Consider the following 20,794-nt stretch of genomic DNA (forward strand, 5'->3'; position numbering starts at 1 on the left):
TGTCATTTTTATTCTGTATCTGATCTTACAACCATCATGCAGCAATTACAGCTGATCATCCAGAAGAATGGAAACATGAGGTAGTACAACTGTTTTAGGTTCTCATCAGAGAACATTGTTAGTGTGAATTTTTGCTTTCAAATTGCTGTTTTAACCATTAAGGGCTCAAAAAGGGAGACAAGGTTTTGCTCCTGGGCTCGATACTTGACAAAACCTTCCTGGGAACTGCCCCTGAAAGACCCAATAATAAAGAGGATAAAATCATTGAAAATTCTGAAATGCCTCAGCAGAAAGAAGTGAGAGTCCAGACAGGTCCTATCTTCAACAGTTAGCCCCTGTTACACAATGTGCATAAACTGTACACCTATGCACCAGCGCCCCAAGTGTGCCTGCCTGTAACTACGGACTGGTTCACAAAGACCTATTACACCATCAACCCATGACATACCCCTTGCACATGCGCAGTAGACAGTAATAATGCACAAAATGCAAATAGGACTCTCTGGTCTCTTGTAAAATCATTTGTTCTTCTGCAAGAAACACAAGGGGGACCATGTGACATATTGGAATGTCAATCATTCAAATTATTTATGTGAGCTCAAGGGTCCAGTTTAATAAGAAATTGTTTTTTATCATTATTTGTCAGTTAATTGGTATTCTCTTATGTAGGTTATTACTGTTCTGAACAGACTCAACAGTTAGTTTTCTATTATGACACTTAAGGGTATATCTAAATTTACATTTATACAGCATTTTGCACATGGGGGACCCACTTGTTTTTGTAGCTATTGCCCTGGCAGTGACAGTAAATCTTCAGATTAGGGCAGAACGACGATGAAAACAAAAAGCCAAATGTTGTTGAGTTCGACCTTGGCTGAAAAGAAGGGATGAAGGCAGCGGATTATATTCACCGCTTAAGAAAGAACTGAGGCCCAAAGATCCGCAAGAATTTTGAAACTTCATGAGGATGGACATGGCCTATTTTGAGATGCTGCTGTCTATGTTAGAAGGTGGGATTAGCATGTATGACACAGTCATGAGGGAGGATGTCTCACATTCTCAAAAGTATGAATTAAATCATATGTTTATACGTTTTGTGGTCATACCATCCTAGATCATGTATAAAATACCAGTAAGTGCCCAGTTATGATGCAGGCAGGTTGTAACATTACGTTTCCTGGTGACTTGGGAATCTTGTATGAGTCTGGATTTTAGCCACAGAATAGCACAGTCCACCATTTCAGAAGTTGTGGATGTATACACTCCAATTTGCAACACTTTAAAGGACCAATACTTAAAGGTGCACTTGTGTTACTTTTCCAAGTTTGGGAAAATTATATGTGCTACTGAGGGTTTTGCAGTCCTCATCTATCGCACTGGGCCAAACTGCAGGGACTTTCTTGCCTATCACTGCAAGTTTCTCTTTTCTGCCATGCTGAAATAAAACAAGAGATGCAATCAAATCAAACATGAACCTAACATAAGCTAAGGCATTATGATACAAATCGAAAATCACCGTCTAACATTAGATGCATATTACTCAGAAAGAAACGATTGCCGACTGGGAAAGAAAAAGTTTTTTTGTGCATTTATAAAAACATACTTACTGAAAAAATGTGGAAAATCCCCAACATGAAAACCTGAAATTTGCCACTAGCCACCTAACAATAATCAAATAACAAGCAGAAGGCACTGCAGTACCCCCTTCTGCACATGCGCGAGTTATTGCTGCCTAGTGTGCACGCGCAGATTGAAGGCAGTTTAGAACTGCTGTCTATTCTGGCGTGTGGATAATGTGTATGCTAATTTTTGTAGTTTCACCTGTTCTACCGCTAGACGGCTGCCGCACTAGACCAGTACCATTCCTGTGGATCGTCATGTAATACCCACTGTATACAGAGCATCTGTATGACCCTGAACAGCATTTATTCATGGATCAGCATGAGACTCCAATTTCAAGATCCTAGATTTTTGCCCACCACTAGAATACCAGTCTATTAACAGGATCCTATCCAGATCAGCCAGTTTTGAGTATGTGTATGAACTAACAATCCAAATATGATGTCTCCTCCCAGAAAAACATCCTGAGAACATTAGCAATGCCTCTGTCATTGGCATTTAGTGTGGTGGATAGTCCTAATTTTGAACAGAAACTGGTCGCAAATGACCAAGCCATTTGAGATCTTTCCTAAAAACTGGATCATGGGTTTCGATATTAGACCTATGGATAAGGAGGCTGGAATGGAACAAACAGCCAACTTGATCTCTCCATATATGCAAAGTGATATTAGAATCGACAGAGTGCAAGAAATCTCATAATCCGGGTTAACTTTTTAAAAGATCATTTTCTTCAATTTTAAGACTGTTTCACAGGTTTATAAACCTATGAAGCGAAATAAACTCTGTTGTTCAGCTGTTTTCTCTCATAGTACCTTCAAAGTTTGACTCCTGGAACAACTAACAAATTATTATGCTCAGGTGTGCGGAGTCCTGAAGGTAATGGAACAGGTAAGAAGCCATTAAAGTAGAAAGTGTCTCATCCATTTACACTCTCTCAGTGCATTACAATGTATGCAGCAAATGCATCTCGCACAAAATGGACTCATATTCCCTAAGGTGCCTTACAGCAATATCAAAACCAGTAAGGAGGTAGCATTTTGCTGGGCTCCAGGACACGTCAGGATATTGGGAAATGATGCAGGCGACAAAGCAGCCAAGGAAACATGTAATGAAGGCATTGTGAGCTGTGGGAAGACAAGTGGTTGGCGGTGGTAAATAAGGAACTGTGCCCTATCAAATTGACTGCACAGCCTTGGCAGACCTCATGCCAGCTACATCGATGGAAGGAACTTATGCTTACAATGTTACAAATAGGGTACTGTCCACTGACAATATGTGAAGCTTGTGGGGTACCACTTTCAGTAAAACATATTTTATCTACATTTCTTTCATGAACTAACATAAGAGCAGTCCTCAGCTTGGTTGTAGACCCATCCACCATCCTAGCTGGCAATGACAACAGTGTAACACAGACTTTAAAGTTTTGTGAATTTTAAGTCGTCCTACCCAAAGTGTTGGATGCAGGCTGTCAGTCTGAGTGGACAGCTCAGCCCCAGATTTTAATAACTAGTCAGCAATTCACATATTACATACCACGGTATCCCTGGATGGCAACTTACAACTTATCCACCAACTGCACAGCAGAGAGCTGTGGTTTGCCACCCTGCTGAGATGCCTACAGCTCAGCCACAGCTCATTATGCCTGTGGCAGCCACTTTGGTACCTGATGGCATCACATCTGCCAGATGCAGCAATGCTCTCTCTGCCACTAGCTCGCCTACTGGAGCCCTGCAATACAAGTACGGCTTCTCAGTACTCCTACACCACCCAGCAGCATGCCAGTCAGTCTTCGAGTGTGTGAGTTCCAGTTCCAATTTTCTAGTCTGACATCAACATTTAACGAGTTCTATTCATCAAAGTGCAGTTCATGCCAGTCAGAACTAAGATGTTGACAAATCTTTGCCTATGCCAGTGTTTGCTTACTGTGACAGACTGTGCGCTCAAACTGTATCTTCAAGAACTGTTATCAATTAGTCCTGTTTCTCATCAGACCGAGACAATCTTTCAGTTGCATTCGATTTGGAAGCTGGTCATTTGCTATTCAGTTATTGTGTATTCTCTGAGTTAATTGTAAAGTTCTATTGTTATGTTACCTGGACATATCTCTCTTTTCGCAACATGTGTCACCTACACAATGGAATACAAAACAGGCAGATTTAGCATTTTTATTCAACTGATTCTTGTTCCCTTACATAGGATGCCAAGTTAGGATCAGTTCAGTTTTATTCAACTACAGAGACACTAACACTTGCATGAAATTTTTCCAATATCCTCTATTTTATAGAGAGATAAGTAACTTTTTAAGCATCTTTACTCAATTTTCAAGAAAATTTTAGGGTTTTAGTAATGCAGCTATCTAAAAGCTACCCCAAACTCACCACTAATTAACCACCCACTAAGGGAAGAGAGAGTCAGTTATTTTAAGTGAGTGTTAAGGACATTTTTACAAACAGCTGAGGGATTTTAATACATGACAAAGAAACTGATAAATTGATTTTATCACTGATCAACCACATATTTTTGTCTCGATTTTAGTGCTCCACCTACAGCAGGTATTGACAGAGATGCAGAGGCACTGCATTTGGCTACGTCAGTCACCTGTGACTGGAAAAATGTGGAAAATCCCCAGCTTGAAAACCTGAAATTTGCCACTAGCCACCTGTGGACCATGCATCTCGCACAGGGATAGGGCAGCCAGCGAGCCACTCTCCTACATCTACATCTACAGGGTTACTCTGCAATTCACACTTAAGTGCCTGGCAGAGGGTTCATCAAATCATTTTTATACTTCTTCTCTACCGTTACACTCTCGAATGGCGTGTGGGAAAAAGGAACTAATAAATCTTTCTGTTCGGGCTCTGATTTCTCTTATTTTGTTATGATGATCATTCCTCCTTTCATAGGTGGGTGTCAACAAAATATTTACGCATTCAGAAGAGAAAGTTGGTGATTGAAATTTCATAAATAGGTCTCGCCGCAAAGAAAACTGCCTTTGTTTCAGTGACTGCCACCCCAACTCGCGTATCATATCAGTGACACTCTCACCCCTATTGCGCGATAAAATGAAGCGAGCTTCCCTTCTTTGCACTTTTTTTATGTCCTCCGTCAATCCTGCCTGGTAAGGATCCCATACCGCGCAGCAATATTCCAGCAGAGGACGGACAAGTGTAATGTAGGACTGTCTCTTTAGTGGGTTTGTCGCATCTTCTAAGTGTTCTGCCAACAAAGCTCAGTATTTGTTTTGCCTACCCCACAATATTATCTATGTGGTAGAATTGACAGCCCTTAGATTTGTGCCATTTATCGTATACCCAAAATTTATCGGATTTCTTTTAGTACCCATTTTGATGACCTTGCACTTTTCTTTGTTTAGTGCCAATTGCCACTTTTCGCACCATACAGAACTTCTCTCTAGATTATTTTGTAATTGGAATTGATCGTCTGATGATTTTACTAGATGGTAAATTACAGCGTCATCTGCAATCAATCTAAGGGGGCTGCTCAGATTATACTACTGTGCCATGCCACATGAAGTTCTTTGATTATTATCATATCACTACAACTCTGGGGATGGAAGGGGATGGACACAAATGCAGTGTGCAGTTTTCACAAATTACTCAATTAGTTTCTGAACTGTCTTGTTTTCACTAATGGTTTACATTCAGTGAGCAGCTTATGATAATCATTGCTCTGTTTATGTTTTATTCTTTTGGACTGGACATGGACAGAAAGACATAATGAGACAGTCTGAAAAAACCATTAATATGTTTTCCTAGGGAATTGTCACAGAAATTTTACTTGTGAGATAAACATCATTGAAGCCATGAGATGTGTGTATTCATATCCAGCAAGGGCACTGATGACCACAAAAATGCATGCACACACTGGGAGACAGAAGTACTAATGAATTTATTTTTTTATGTCATTTCACCTCCATGTCTGTGATTGGCGGGGCGGGGGGATGAAGAAAGTACAAGCTATCTTCTGTATAGTCAGTCAGCAATGTGTTCCACTTATGTTAAGGTAATGCACTCACTGGTTGTTACTCACCTGTGCAATAATGAGATATTTAACCATCAACTGACATCTTCTGTGATTATTCTATGGCATCTGACTACGTCATTCATAACATTATACTGTATTAGTGTACATGGTGAATTACATATTCCATGAAAATGGGACTTTTCTAATTATTTTTGTATATATCTGTGACTGTGCAGAACTCTACATGTATGCACTGTACAATACATGGCAGAATGTACTTTTTAGTATGTCCTCTTAAATTCACATATGAAGGGCAGTACTAGATTAAAAGAAACGATCAGCTGATGGGGCACATCCTGGAGCATAGGAATATTAAATTTTGAATGGAAGGAAGTGTGGAGGTAGACATTGTAAAGGGGGACCAAGAATCGAGTAGAGTAAGCACATATAAATTTATTGTAGGTTGCAGTAGTTATTCAGGAGTGAAGATGCTTGCACAGAATAGACTAGCATGGGGAGCTGCATCACACCAGTCTTCAGACTGAAGACCGGAATGACGATGTAGAATAGGGGGAGTTACCCTGAAGGCATTGCTGCTGTCAGGTATATAATAAAACATTTGGTAGCAACATTCCTCCTTCCCAGTGAATTTTAATTTAAAGTAATGAATGCCATGTTTTGTTCTGGTATATATTGTAAGTCTGCAGCTCATGGTCTCGCGGTAGCGTTCTCACTTCCCGAGCACAGGGTCCCGAGTTCGATTCCCAGCGGGTCAGGGATTTTCACCTGCCCTGGGATGACTGGGTGTTGTGTCGTCTTCATCATCATCGTTCATCCCGATTACGATCAGAGGAACGCAACGGCAAATTACCTCCATTAGGACCTTGCCTAGTACGGCGGTGCGGGTCTCCTGCATCTTTCCCTTACACTCTGTCAAGAAGCATGGGACTTCATTTCCATTTCCATATATTGTAATCTTCAATGTACATTTCTGGTTTGTTCAAGAATTTTCTTCATATGCTGAAAATCCTTTTTGCCAGGAAATGGCTAGATTCTTGTGTTACAGTATTATCTAATATGATGTAGGAATCACATTGGATAAACGTACTACAGATAACTGTTTTAGATAAAAGTGCCATTAACTGCTGTGGCTCTGAGAGAATCTCCACCAGTGCAAACAAACTGCTTTGTAGTAGCTGAAAATGTATGAATAGAAAAATAAGATTATCATTACTATGTGTGATGGGATTCAGCAAAAGGTTGGTGCCACTTGCATATAGCATAAGTGCACTACAAAATTATTTCAAGTCATATACCAGATTTGCATGATCAGTCACGTAAGTGGGTTGAATGATATAGACTGCTTCATTTCTCGTTAACTATGATTTCCATTATCATCCTTTAAAATGCAACAAGGAAATTAAGTAATACATGGATTCACTTCTGATATCTTTTAATCTACTCATACAGAGTAGAAGAAACATTCACTGTGATTATTGCATCAAAATAACAATCAATATGATTTGCACAAAGCAAATGTCCTTTTTGACACAAACTTATAAGAAGAAATTATTTGTTTTGACTTGAATCTCTAAAGACACAGAGATAAAAGTTATCCCATGACATTTATCATTTTATACAATCCTATGGTAGTTGAAACAATAAAAACACTTCATCATATACATTCTAACCAAATACAGTGGATATATTAAGGTTACTGAAGCTATTGGGCATTGTGTGGGTTTGTGAAAGTTTTCCTCACATGGTGTCCCTCCCTCAAATTATAGTGTGTTTTGATGTAGTACTCATCTGTCATCTTTGGCCATTGACACTAGTATTTTGGTGGGAAACTTGTGGACAGCGTCTTTATGTCATGGAGTAGTGTATAAGAAAACAAGAAACAATGGAAGTAATGAGAAATGATTATCAGCAGCCATACCTAGATAACAGTGTACGTTATTGAAAAAGATATGAAAACTGGCCATTGAGTGGGTTGTCAGGGTTGTCAAATTCACGAATTAAAAAGTCCTAGACCACCTAGTCCATTTGTGACACTGCCCTTTGTAATCAACATGATTTCAACGTGGCCAGCTCTCTTTTATTGTTCACCAACTATTAACTTTTGTGACTGCCCTCACCATGTATAGCAATTTTAGTTATTCTTCATGATACAGCAACAGGTAAGAAAACTGGAAAAATCAGGAGCCACTGTGTGCTAGGTACATACAGGGCATAAGATACATTACATCGCCACCACAATCCTTGCTGGTGCTTCTTTGTTCTGTAATACTGCTATAAAAAAAACTGCCCTTACATTTATAGCTGATAATTTAATTAAATAGATGCACTAAATATTATTCCAGCAGGGCATGCGATCTGTGTCAGGATATGAATCATATTGTCCATGGAAGACAATGAGCGAGATAAACACAAGAACCACTGCTTTACAAATCAAGGTTTGTCAGCCCACATTATGACCCATCTTCATTGCATTTCAACACAGAACAATTTTATCCGGGAGTCAGGCATTAGTTCACCAAAACATAAACAGATAGTCAACATTATTGCCTCAAGGTAAACAGCATGTGATTTGCAAAGTATTGCTTAGCTTGGAAGAGAAACCATCAACTGTGACTTCTGAGTGCTTTTACACCAGGAAAGCCTTAGACAACATAATAGATTTAGTGTTAGTTTCTATACCAGTAATTTCACAGTAGCTCTATAAGGGACATTTGTTTCTCAAACTGTTAAGTATTTTTATATGCTGATTTATTTCTTCATCACTGTTATTATCAGTCTGAATATCCACTTGCTTGATGCTATCTGATGGTAATTGATGGATAAAACTCATTGGAGATACAATCTTCTGTTTTCGTAATGGGGAAGACTTCTGTGCAGCATCCTTTAAAAAATTTTGTTTGTTGTCTCCCAAATTGAGATACTCTGAAAAAATGAAAGATTATAGCAAAAGTCATACACATTTAGGATATATAAATTATGATTTTTCCAGTATAAAAAAAATCACCCACAGAAAATATACCCTACACAAATTTAACTAAAATTAATTGATTCACATAAAATCTAATAAATACATCTTTACATGGAGTCTCACTATATGTTTCCTGCAGTAAGTTTTGATGCAATCTCTTATTCACACTTGGGCCTTTAGTGGATTGTTTGCATCTCATAGAAACTAAGCTGAAAAATGACATCTTACCTCTCTTCATCATCCTACTTTTTATTCAATAATCAATATTTCAGACAAACTGGCAGCTTTGATCAAAGATGCTGTAATCCAAATGATTTTGGTGATATGTAGATGACATCTTTGTGGTATTGACACATGGGGCTGCAACACTTCCTTCATTTTAGAACATTTAAACTCTGTGCACCTTAGCATTTGTTGCACCATAGAAGAAGAGGAAAATGGATACCTCTGTGAAAAAACATGGCTCACAATCACTCACAGAGATTGAGTTACCTCAGATCCAGAAAGTTTGTCATCTGAACTTAGCCATCTCCACCCTATTTTTTTCCAGAACGGGTAGTACAATAAGCAGATCCACTGTGTATTTCGACAAACACATACCAAATATCAAGAGCAACCAGAAGATACAGAGAACTCCAGCAGGACGATTTTCCTGCCATATATTGGAAATGTGTCCTTCAGTATCAGCAAGCTCTTTAAGAAACAGTGGATGAAATGCATTGTCCATCCTCCACTGTGAATGCATACAGTGCGGGGTTTCATAAACGATGACCTATGTCTAAGTGCGCCAGGAAAATACAGTGTGAGAAATCACACTTTGGTCTATATGTTGCATTGTCAAAGACAGATATGATAAACATAGATGACACACCAAAAATATCTGCTGGTGCTGAGCTACGTCTTCATATGGAACATGGCATTAACTATGTAGAGACCAAAATCTTATCTGCCTTCACCTATTAGGTTTCCATAATTAAAGAAGCGGTAGAAATAAGCATAGCAAATTATTTACTCAACAGAAGAAACATGATTTAAGTTTAGCAAAGTACGTGAACCAGAATTTGTACCACTTAGGCATCATCGACCACAGGTAAACAATTCAATGAGATCACACTGACTAGGGTTCAGAGCCAGGACAGTAGACAAAATATAAACACCGTGCCTGCATGCATACACTGGGGTCCATTGTATTGCAGCTGGGCTATCCTGTGTTACATGTGCTGCTTCCGTATCTCGTTTCTCCACATCAGGCTCTGGATGTCAGTGTTCCCAGTGATGATGTTATAGATATGGCTCCTCATGCCTGCACTTTTCTAGCAGACCAGCATATAAATTTGTGATCCACTACAACTCCCCACAGTTGCATTTGAAGGTGAGCAGCTGCCTCATTGATATATTGTGTAGTTTTCACAACACTGTCTGAAGCAATGCCTGAAACCCTTTTAAGCAGTTGTTACATCAAGAAAGGCTCAAACAACACAGCATGAACGATTTTACATTTGACTGAGTGGAAATGAACTCTTGTGTCATGGTGGTAGCCTTGTCACCACTCTACCACTATTAAGAGACCAATCCTCTCTATTAATCTTCCTTACCCTCAGAAAGAAATGTTTACTTTATTATATCTTATTCTTGTAATAAATAGTTACTGGGAACTTCAGTTAGTGAGGCCTATTTTAAATAATATATAATATGCATCTGTGTTTGTGCATATTAAAAGTTACCTTTGCGTTTGTGTGTCTGGATATTTTTTGATGTATCATTTTTAAAATAGCTGCTGTGTAGAAACTCTTGAGGCAACTGAGATGTTGAACAGCTCTCACCATATGTAGTAGCAGAGGGTGCCCTGCATATATAAACAACATCATAAACATTTGTGTGGCCAAGACAACTGTAGTATAATTACTTAAGATACTCTATCTGTTCAGCTACTAAAAATACTTTATGAATGCTTCACTCATTAAATCCAAAACAAGTACCTGAAGGTATAAACTCTGAAAAATGAAAGAGAAACACATCGCACAAAGAGATGCACAACAGTAGAAGGGACAAGCCACAATTCACATCACAAGTGGAAATGTGCATGTACAAATAAGATATTCAAAACAGTCAGTGAAATATTAATCAGCTAAACAGTGTAGCTAGAAAAATGATGTTCATTTATTCAAAAGATACTGTGACATGGCCAAAAGTAAGCACTGTGATAGTCCAAATGAAAGTTTCTCTATTGGCAAAATATGTTAATGAAGATTTTTACTGGAAAAGAAATTCTCATAAATTAAGATATATATGTTTTCTTTGTAGAAATCTTTTATGTTGTGGTTGGAAACACAATTATGGTTTGCAGCATATCTTCACATCTGCAACATGATACAAATAAAAATCTTTCTTTTAGCTGTAAAAAAATTAAACAAATGAAATTAAATTAGCAGCAAAACCTCCAGTATCAAGGCCGATGTATATGTTGAATCACACTTACATTTTGTTCCACGGCATTTTACACTTGATGGAGTAACTTGCTTTAAAGATTTGACTGAAAAACATGTTTCAAGAGTATAAGTGTACAGACCTGTCTTAGTAATTTGTTGCAAGCGATGGAGACAAATGAAGTTAGTTATGGTAAGATAATATTGATTTACGTAGTTGAAATGTAACATGATAGAGAATTTTGAATAGCAGAGATGTTCCAGCTCTTAAGTGAAATAGGAATTTAATGCTATCTTTAAGGGCAAGCAATAATGTTCACAGTACAGCTGGTTTGTTCTGAAACTGTTCGATGATCTATGTCTTTAGCACCCATCAGTTATAATTTATCAATCAAATTTGTGTACTGCCTCCATTATAGGTCTTGAATGTTTAAAACTGTGTAAAGGAAATCAGTATTAAGAATTTGGTGTATTTAAAATATATTATCTAAAATATACACTGACAGAAAAAAATGAATTGCAGCACCAAGTAGTAGTTGTGCGACATAAACAAAAGTTGGTAGGCATGTTTAATCAAGATCGTGAAAGACCATGTTTATAAAATTTCGTGCTAGTCACATAAGAGTGGCACGAGTAGTACCACTATGAGGATGGAAATTACGTTTGCTTTAAATACACACTAAGAGCATTAGTTAGCATTTAGATGGGACATGGCGGGTTGATGTTAATCAAGAATGCCTTCGAGGCAACAAAGACACCATTATCAGCACCTTACTGAGTTTCAACGAGGTCATGTAATAGGGCTACAGGGAGCTGGATGTTCCTTCCACGATACTGCACAAAGACTTGGCAGGAATGTAGCCACTGAACATGATCCTGGTAGGGGTGGTCATGAGAACGTACAGTCATAAGAAGATCGGGCTCCAGACAGCCACATGGCACTACCAAGAGGGAAGATCATCACATTTGGGCTATGGCTCTGGTGTATTGTACTACATCTGCAACAGCAATTTGAGCAGCAGTTGGAACCACAGTGACCCAATGAACAGTTACAAATCGGTTACTTCAAGGACAGCATTTGCAATCCGTAACCACTAATGGGATACTTGTGTCTATTGTTCCCAGATTTGTTCTTTTCCACTGTCCTATGACTATGTCAGGAATAGTTTTGGTGGTGGTGCCTGGGAAGGGCCCCAAGAGATGAACCACTGAAACCAGCGGTATGTATGCAGTGTAACCTACCAGGTCATGTGGCTTCATGCATTGAGTCACATGACGTGGTATGGAGTATGGCGACAAAGAGGGAATTACACCAGGTAAGCATAGGATCACGGGTACCAGGGAAGTTTAGGCAAATGTAGGAAGTAAGCAATTGAAGGTTTAGTTTATTGTAAAGAGTGTTTCACGTAAGTTACAAGTTTAGGAGTTCTCCAATTGTCTTTGCTCGTAGATATGTAGTTTATGTGGAGAGATTGCCCGAGTCACGTGTAGAACTTTTCTTTTTCCCATCCATTTCTACACTGCCCTCCTCCTGCTCCATTTGCGATTCTATTCTGTAGTAGGGTAGTTGTATGCTATTGAACTGAGCTAATAAGATAAAACATGGAGCAATGTCACAACAGTATCTTATTGTTTGGATTTTTGTCTATTTATCATGTGACACTGACTTAAAAAAGCATAACAATGTTCTGAGAAACCACAGATGCAAGATATGTCATTACCCATGACATCATTGTTATATCGCTCCTAGTCCACTGAAGTTCAGTTAGCATGATAGCTGAGAGTCTGCTAAGGTAACTGTCTCAATCAGTGAAAGGAAGAACAGAAGAGCATTTCAAGGGTCATGGAAATATGATGAGGAGAAATGTTACTGTGTTATAGGAGTTGATTTAGGTGGCATAGTTTATTGCTGGTATTGCACCTGTGGTTAAATAAAAACATTAGTGATATCATAAATGTAATGAAGCACGATACGCTCAATGGTCTCTTGGAGATGAGAGGTGAAGTTTTAGAATTTAAGCATAGTTCTCCAGATGCTACCATCAGAAGTGTGACTGCAGTGACTTTATTACAGATTCCTTTTTTTATAATTAATTTGTGTTAAGTTCTTGTTGCAAACTTTTATGGTTGTTCCACAAAATAGTAATAAGATGTAATAGCCTATTAGGGTAATGTGTAATATGGGGGTTAGACAACTAGTTTGATGAATATGAGTGATACATTGATGAAGCTAGGCAGGGGTTTAAGGGAGATAATTCATGGAAAAGAATTCCTATTTCTGTAATGTCAGGCAAGAGTACTGTTCTAGGACACTTCACAGAATCCCAAAACCCCTAGCCCTACAAGATAGTTTGACACTGCTGAATGGACAAGTCACAGTCTTGGACTGTAAATGTATTACAGAAAACTCAAGCTCGGAGAATACAGCAGAGAGCAGCGAGTGAATTGTGTAAAGTGGACATAAGCACATATGTAGTGGACAAAAAGCAAAGTGTGATAACATTTCGAAGTATCCCAGTATTTGTTCACAGGGCAGCCAGTAACTGGAATCATATAAAATGTGGACATATTTTACATGTATCAGGGAATCTGTTTTAGCCACAGAAGAGCTGTAAAGAGGACTTCTAAGAATGATGTGAATCTTTGACTAACTGAATTATAGTTCTAGGTACAGTAACAGAGAGACTTTCGAGGGCTGAATTTTTCAAAGAGAAAAAGAGTGTAACAGAGCAACCCTAGGCAAGAGCACTCGTTGCTGTAAAAAAAAGTACACTTGCAGTTACATGCTGGCACAGAATTACACTGCGGCACCTGTTGGGCACCGTCACCCACCTGCCCATCACTGTCCATTACTTATGAAACCAGGGCCACATTGGGATGTGGCATACATGGTATTTGTGGCAGCAACATCACAGTCTGCTTTGGTGCATATAAATATTGGCTGTCCAGCAAGGCATGTCACAGAACTAGCGAGTCAGCAAGTCATACCGTCAGCCTCTACTGTGAATTCGCTACTGCTCCACTGTCATCCTGACAGGATTGCCTGCCAGGGCAGTCCAGCCACCACTGGAAGGGCTGAGGGCCAAACTGAGGCCCTCCTAGCCAGTTCCAGTCACAACCAGCTACTTGCCAAACAGGGGTTTGCTCCCTGAGCGTCTTTTCCATGTCACTTGCCACAGCTGTGACAGGAGACTAGCTATCCCAAACTCGGCTGGCTGTACCGAACTGCCACACCAGTTTCTGGTGTAGCTTGACCAACAACTGGGATTGTACACCACACAACGTAATGCTGTGCCTGGGCTGTGCTGAGTTTGGCAGCTGCCACCATCTTCATGGCAATGCATCATTGCCAGGCTCTGTGCATCAAGACCAACTTTCCAGTGCTGCACCAGATGTGGGCTTCAGCTTGTAATACGAACTACTGAGAAGTAACAAAGGGATTCTGATTCTCCTCTCATTGGGTAGTCTGTGACTCAGTTTGTTGCACCATCCTCCAAAAGAGAACACTTGCCATCCTCTTCAGTACTGATTATACTGAAAAATTGGGTTCATTTGTTAATGACTGTTGTGTGTCAGTTCAAACTGTTTGTTACTGGAGAAGGAGTAGAACTAAAAAATTAATAAATTTACAGTCTATGTCCATTCTTACTGATTAAAAAATTATGAAGCAGCTGAATTTCCCAAGAACTGATCAAATCACTGAAGCCTGATTTCATCTTCAATATAGCAGAGGAATGTGCATTTCAGATCACTTAATTACAGCAATTGTGGGATACTGTTTGGAAAGTTAAGTGATGAAAAACAATATTGGCAGTCAACCTGGCTAAATAGGTGGAAAAAAGCTGTAGAGTATGGTAGTCAAAACTGTCAAGAGAAATGTTGTTACTGTATGACACAGTATTTTTTCTTTAGTGAAAAATTTTAAGATTTTGTTGAAAAAGAGGGTTATACTCTTGATCAGTGGTATAGTGCTGAAGAGCCATACTTAAATTTTACAATATTATCCACCAAACATTAGCACCATAAAATTTAATGATATGTTCTAATGCTTCAGGCTCTCACTGCTTAACACTTACAGTTATTAGTAAACACAAAAGACCAAGAGATCTGAAAAAATTTGTGGCAGAAAAATGTTCCTGTGTACCACAAAAGTCATCAAAGTGCATCATTGTCCATAGCTCACTATTATTTTCAAAAGTTAAAAAAATGTAACATATCTATGTGGCTGCTATAGAAAGCTCATCTATTGCTGGACTACACTCCATCTCACCTGTGGGGAAAAACTGCGAAATTTCTTGCATCCAGCATTATAAGCCTAATTACTGCCATGGAGCAAGGAATTATTGAAATTTTTACCTGAGATAAATGGAAACTTATAATCTACCCCTCCCTCAGTTTGTTGATGTCACTAGTATTTACAATATACTTTTTACTAATCTTCTTTTCTTGTATGTGGCTTCAGTTCTTCATGTCTAGGGGCTGAGTCATGAAACTGAAATTTTTGACATTTTAGGTCCTCATGGCTCCAACTGACGTAATTAACTTTGAAGAATGCCTGTGCATTTTTTTTGTTTTGTTGATAATTCATTCTCTCACAGTTTTCTATATCACAGTCTTTTGAATTTTCACATTAACAAAGCCAAAATTACATTGTTCTTCCTAAAATACAAAAACCCGTCCAATCACGTCAGAGGCACACCCACTACTACTTCATCTGCAGTAATAACAATATTCCAAAAAGTTTACAAAGTTTCTTGACAAATGAATTTCTGTTAATTTATATTATTATTTTATAAATAAATCCAGAAATAAACATAATAAATAGCACCAAATTGCGTAATTCATAATAGAAATTTTAAGTGTGCCAAATATCTCATAATTTCAAATGTTACTAAACAAAAAAAATAATTTTAACTGAACAATCAGAGCTAGTACATATACATCTACATGTACATCTACATCCATACTCCGCAAGCCACCTGACGGTGTGTGGTGGAGGGTACCCTGAGAACTTTTATCAATTCTCCCTTCTATTCCAGTCTCGTATTGTTCGTGGAAAGAAAGATTGTCGGTGTGCCTCTGTGTGGGCTCTAATCTCTCTAATTTTATCCTCGTGCTCTCTTCGCGAGATATGCGTAGCAGGGAGCAATGTACTGCTATACAGATTGTAACAAAGAAAATAAAGTAATCATTTTTAATAGATTTTAGCTTGTAATATAACACATTCTGTACAAAATCATATGAAATTTTTTAGAAAAACAGCTTAGGCAATACTGACCTGTCCAAAATTCGAAAATTAGTTCTGGTATCGACTACTTCTGTTGAGTAAAAGTAATCCTACAGGAGGTAGTCACTTTACACTATCCACCTCACAAAATTTGGAAACAATTTGTTTACAATTTTGTGACCTACTATCAAGTTTGCCAAACAGTGTACAAAATGATGCCAAAAGATAGAATACAGATGTATATTAAGTATCTGATACATATTACAGAAAACGTAAGAAAAATATCTACTATACAAGTCATAATTTATACATATATCAGGACGTGGCATTCAGATTTTATGATATGTGGAACATTCTGTCACAAGACAAATGACACAAAGTCAAAACTACAACTGTACAACACTAAACTGTAAAAAATAGGCGCAGTGACAATGTAAATTACTAGAATTACAAATTTCAAGTTTACATCTATAAAGTTACACCTTGAAACTCTTCAAAAGAGAAGAGAAAAAATTCGCACCTAAGAGTATGACGAGTGAGCCAACTTGGAAAACTCATGACATCGGGTACAGACCAGAATAATGTATTCAATCATCAGTAGGAATATAACACAAAATCAATCAGCCACTTAAACCAGAGTATTTAAGGGTATGTTGATTCATGAAAGGAGAAAATAATGATAAATGATCAGGCCTAAGGTTATGATGTGGGTACTGACCCATGAATCCAAACCACACCGGGTACACACCAGCAAAAATTTTTCAACATAACAAAATGAATAAAGTTCACAATCACATCATTAAGTTCAATCACATGTAAAGAGTAGTTATAAGAAGCATCAAGCCTCGAGCGATAGTTGCACACTCTCCTTCAGTACACACACACAGTCGTCATGACCAGGGGTAACCAAAACAAAGTTAAGCATGAGTTTGCCCACTACTCTAGTTCCAATGAGATACAATATTACTCAGGATAAATACAGGCCATCAGATCAAAATTATCTTTGAGTGATGACATAATGGAGTAGCTTGAGGACCAAAATCAGTATGTAAAATCAGAAATGTATACACCTTGTTATACTGTATATACTCTTCCACACTATTTGCTAATTGTTCATACAAACTAACCTACATACATAGAGGCCTAGAAGATTCATTTACAATTGATAAAAAAATACACACTGATGTAAAGTTACACAAGGTATTTGGAGGTTAATCCCCCTACTTGAGAAAACCTACATTTGTGTGGAATATCACTGTCCATGCCAGTTTCTAAGCAAACAGTTCCATGAATTCGTATTATAGGATAATATCTTGTCTAACAATTTACATAGTTGACAGATGCTTGTGTACATTGCCCAACACCCATGATCTCTTGTAACTCAACTGCACCAGCAAGGGTACAGTCATACAGCAATGTGGAGTGGATCCACCCATATCTCTTAGTTTCCTCCCTAGAGTTCTCATCATACACTCCAATGGCTAGGTTACTTCCTGTCTAACATTCACATCAAATCCTGCAAACTGTTTTGTGTACTAAGTATGCTGTTCAATACCACCCTCACAATGCATGACATATGCTCTGCATATATGTATATTGACAAAAAGAAAAGTATACAGGGTTTACGTCAGATTGGATTAAAAGGTGTTCACATATGAAACTTTAATAAATAGAGCTAAATGTAACGAAAAAATGAACTAGTAAGGTGATACACATAGATATACTAAGATACTATTCCTAATTCTTACAGTACAAAATATGGAAATTTATTACTAGTTATTTAATGGCATTGTCCCACTTCAAAAATTGTAAAAGGAGCTACTCATTTAGACTCTTAGCATAAATGTATCAAATTCTTAAGCACAAATCTATAACAAAACATAATTCTATAGTTGTATGAACTTGTAAATATAGTGTGTCACAGATACACAGTCAATAGATAAGAAAGAACTTTAGAAAGCACATCCTCTTACATACTACATTCATGGCAACAAGACAGAACTTTAGAGATAACATGATCTTACATATTACATCGCTGACAAACAACACAATTATGTATTTGTATGAATCTGCAAACATAGAGTATATTTTATTCCAAACTAGGCGTCACTATACATCTGTGTTCAAAGGTCTTGTCTTCTATACTGAAAGTTAAAAGTACCTGAGACTTTACCAATTTGCTTTGCTTACCTGTAGCTCCTCTTATCTTTATATCTAGAATGGGCATTTCCACAAAAAAAAAGTTATGGGCTGGTACATTTCTTTCTGCTGTTTTTGAATCGCCCTATTTGGAGCAATGATCATTCTTTTTCTATACAAATATGTTGCAGAATTCTGATAGGTGAGGAAATCTCGATAGTCAATAAAAGTGTTTGCTTGCCTTCTCTCTTTCAGCTTTACTTGTGCAGATTATGCTTAATGTTTGGAAATAATTTACTTTTGAACAGTCAGTTACACAAGGGTGGTCTACGGGCTCAATGACACAAGCCACAGTTTAAAGGATCCACGACACGAACAGCCCGATCGAGGCGGCCTCCTCACAGATTCTTGATTGTGTTTAAATCCAGGGAGTCTGGTGGCCAGAGGAGTACGGTAAACTCATCCTGTTGCACTTCAAACCACACACAGACACTGCACGCTGGACATGTTGCACTGCCCTACTGGCAGCACTATCGGGCTGAGGGAAAACAAATTGCATGTACGAGTGGACACGGTCCCCAAAGATAGATGCATACTTTTCTTGATCCATTGTGCCTTTCAAAATGATGAAATCATCCAGGGAATGACACAAAAACATTCCTAGGTCTATAACAATCACTCTTGGTTGGAGGGTGTTTGATTCCTGATGTTTCACAAGATATACGCCAACAGCCATGTCGGATGTAGCACAAAATTCTGAAAAGGCCATCTGTCGCCACTCGGTGGACATCCAATTGTGGTAGTCGTGTGCGAATTCCACCCTTCATTGCTTATTACTAACAGTCAGCTTGGGTGTGTGAACCAGGCACCTACTGCAGAGGCCCTTATGCAGCAACGTTTGCTGAACAGTCACTGAGGAGACACTGTTGGTAACCTGTTGGTTCCTTTGGGCAGTCAGTTGCTCAGCAGTGGCCTGTCCATTCCCCCCCATATACATCTATACACCCATCGTACACCTCTGTCATGTATGGCCCACGGTGCACCACAGCTGCCTTGGCATCGGTTTTGGTCAGCACCATTTTGCCATGCACACTATACTTTAACCATGGTGGCATGCAAACAGCTTACAGACTTTGCTACTTCAGAGATGTTTCCACCCTCGGCCCACAAGCCATGATCATGTTCTTTTGGACATCAGATAAATTGCTCCATTTCCACATTACGACAATGACTGCACTGTTTTTGGTGTACCCCCTCCCTGCCGCTCCCCCCTTCCCCTCTCCGGCATGTTTTATATACCCTCCACTGTTAGGGGTATCACCTGCTGTCTTTGAGTGATTAATGCATGTTGACATCTTACGTAGGTGGTGATCACATTAATATAACTGGACCGTGTCTCATAATTAGTAGCGGCCGCTCGGTGTATCGAGCTGAGAGGAGTGCCGAGGGCATCAAGCATGCAAGTGCAAGATTTGTATACAGTGTGTATCAGAACTATTTTTGAAAACTGTCATGGATGAAAGCATATGAAGGAAAAGGGGGAAAGGGTGGCACAAAATAGTAAGCCAAATGCGGGGAAAATGTTCTCAAACCAGCCCTGTAGTTACTTGATATGTAGTATATCCTAGGGCCTATTACAAAGACACTACAGTTTTCAGTCTTGTAGAAAATTTATAAAAAGTTAAAACCAGGCTTGCTGGAAAATTCATGGACTCGGATTCAAGCCTCCCACTTCTGTCAAAATCAGAATATCAAGCTCAATTGAAGCACTGGACCAACTCATATTTTTTCAGTTTTCTTCATTTACTGCATTTAATGGAGCTGTAAGACATTCCTTGACTTACTTGAAACTTTTTAGTATCTATCGATAACAATAGATGGTGACATGAGCACTATTGGCAAAATCAAACACAGCCACTTCTATGTGTACAACCGTGACCTAATCCATAATCCAGTGATTCATATGTAAGAAGACATGTGGAAACTAGAACACTTTCCTAGTCAATGATCCACCACTTATACCATGCCTTTCAACTGATACACAGGATAAAAATTATTTACCATATGTGTGTGTTCCTAGATTGGGGGGGGGGGGGGGGGAAGGAGCAAGAATGCTGTTTACGTTACTCAATATCAGAAGTGGGAGTGCTTTACCTCAGAGCAATTTGGAGAGGCAATCACCAAAGGAAACGTGTCAACTGAAAAATTGAAAGCTGAGTTTCTATTAATCCAGTCTGGTCAATTAAGTTCTTTTTCTGTAGTATATAAGAATTCTAATATTACTGACAAAACTGGAAGTTTCTCTCCAAAAGAACTTTATTCTCTCAAGTAAATCATATCCCTACTTTGATCAGAGAACAAATTGTTTCTGAGAAAAACAGGACTGTTTATCTGCCATTCATCCTTTTC

General features: G+C 38.5%; 1 protein-coding gene across 1 annotated transcript in view; it reads right to left on the reverse strand.

Moving 5' to 3' along the window:
• Positions 1 to 7,232: 7,232 nt before the first annotated feature.
• The window catches only part of LOC126259647 (uncharacterized), a 49,767-nt gene continuing 36,205 nt past the window's right edge, over positions 7,233 to 20,794 (reverse strand). The window contains exons 3-4 of the mRNA XM_049956579.1: positions 10,318 to 10,439; positions 7,233 to 8,547 (exon numbers count right to left, since the gene is read on the reverse strand). Coding sequence (XP_049812536.1) covers positions 8,324 to 8,547; positions 10,318 to 10,439 — 346 coding nt within the window. The 3' untranslated portion in view covers positions 7,233 to 8,323. The remainder of the gene's footprint in view (positions 8,548 to 10,317; positions 10,440 to 20,794) is intronic.

The sequence above is a fragment of the Schistocerca nitens genome, chromosome 5 (genome assembly GCF_023898315.1).
Source record: "Schistocerca nitens isolate TAMUIC-IGC-003100 chromosome 5, iqSchNite1.1, whole genome shotgun sequence".
Classification (NCBI taxonomy): Eukaryota; Metazoa; Arthropoda; class Insecta; order Orthoptera; family Acrididae; genus Schistocerca; species Schistocerca nitens.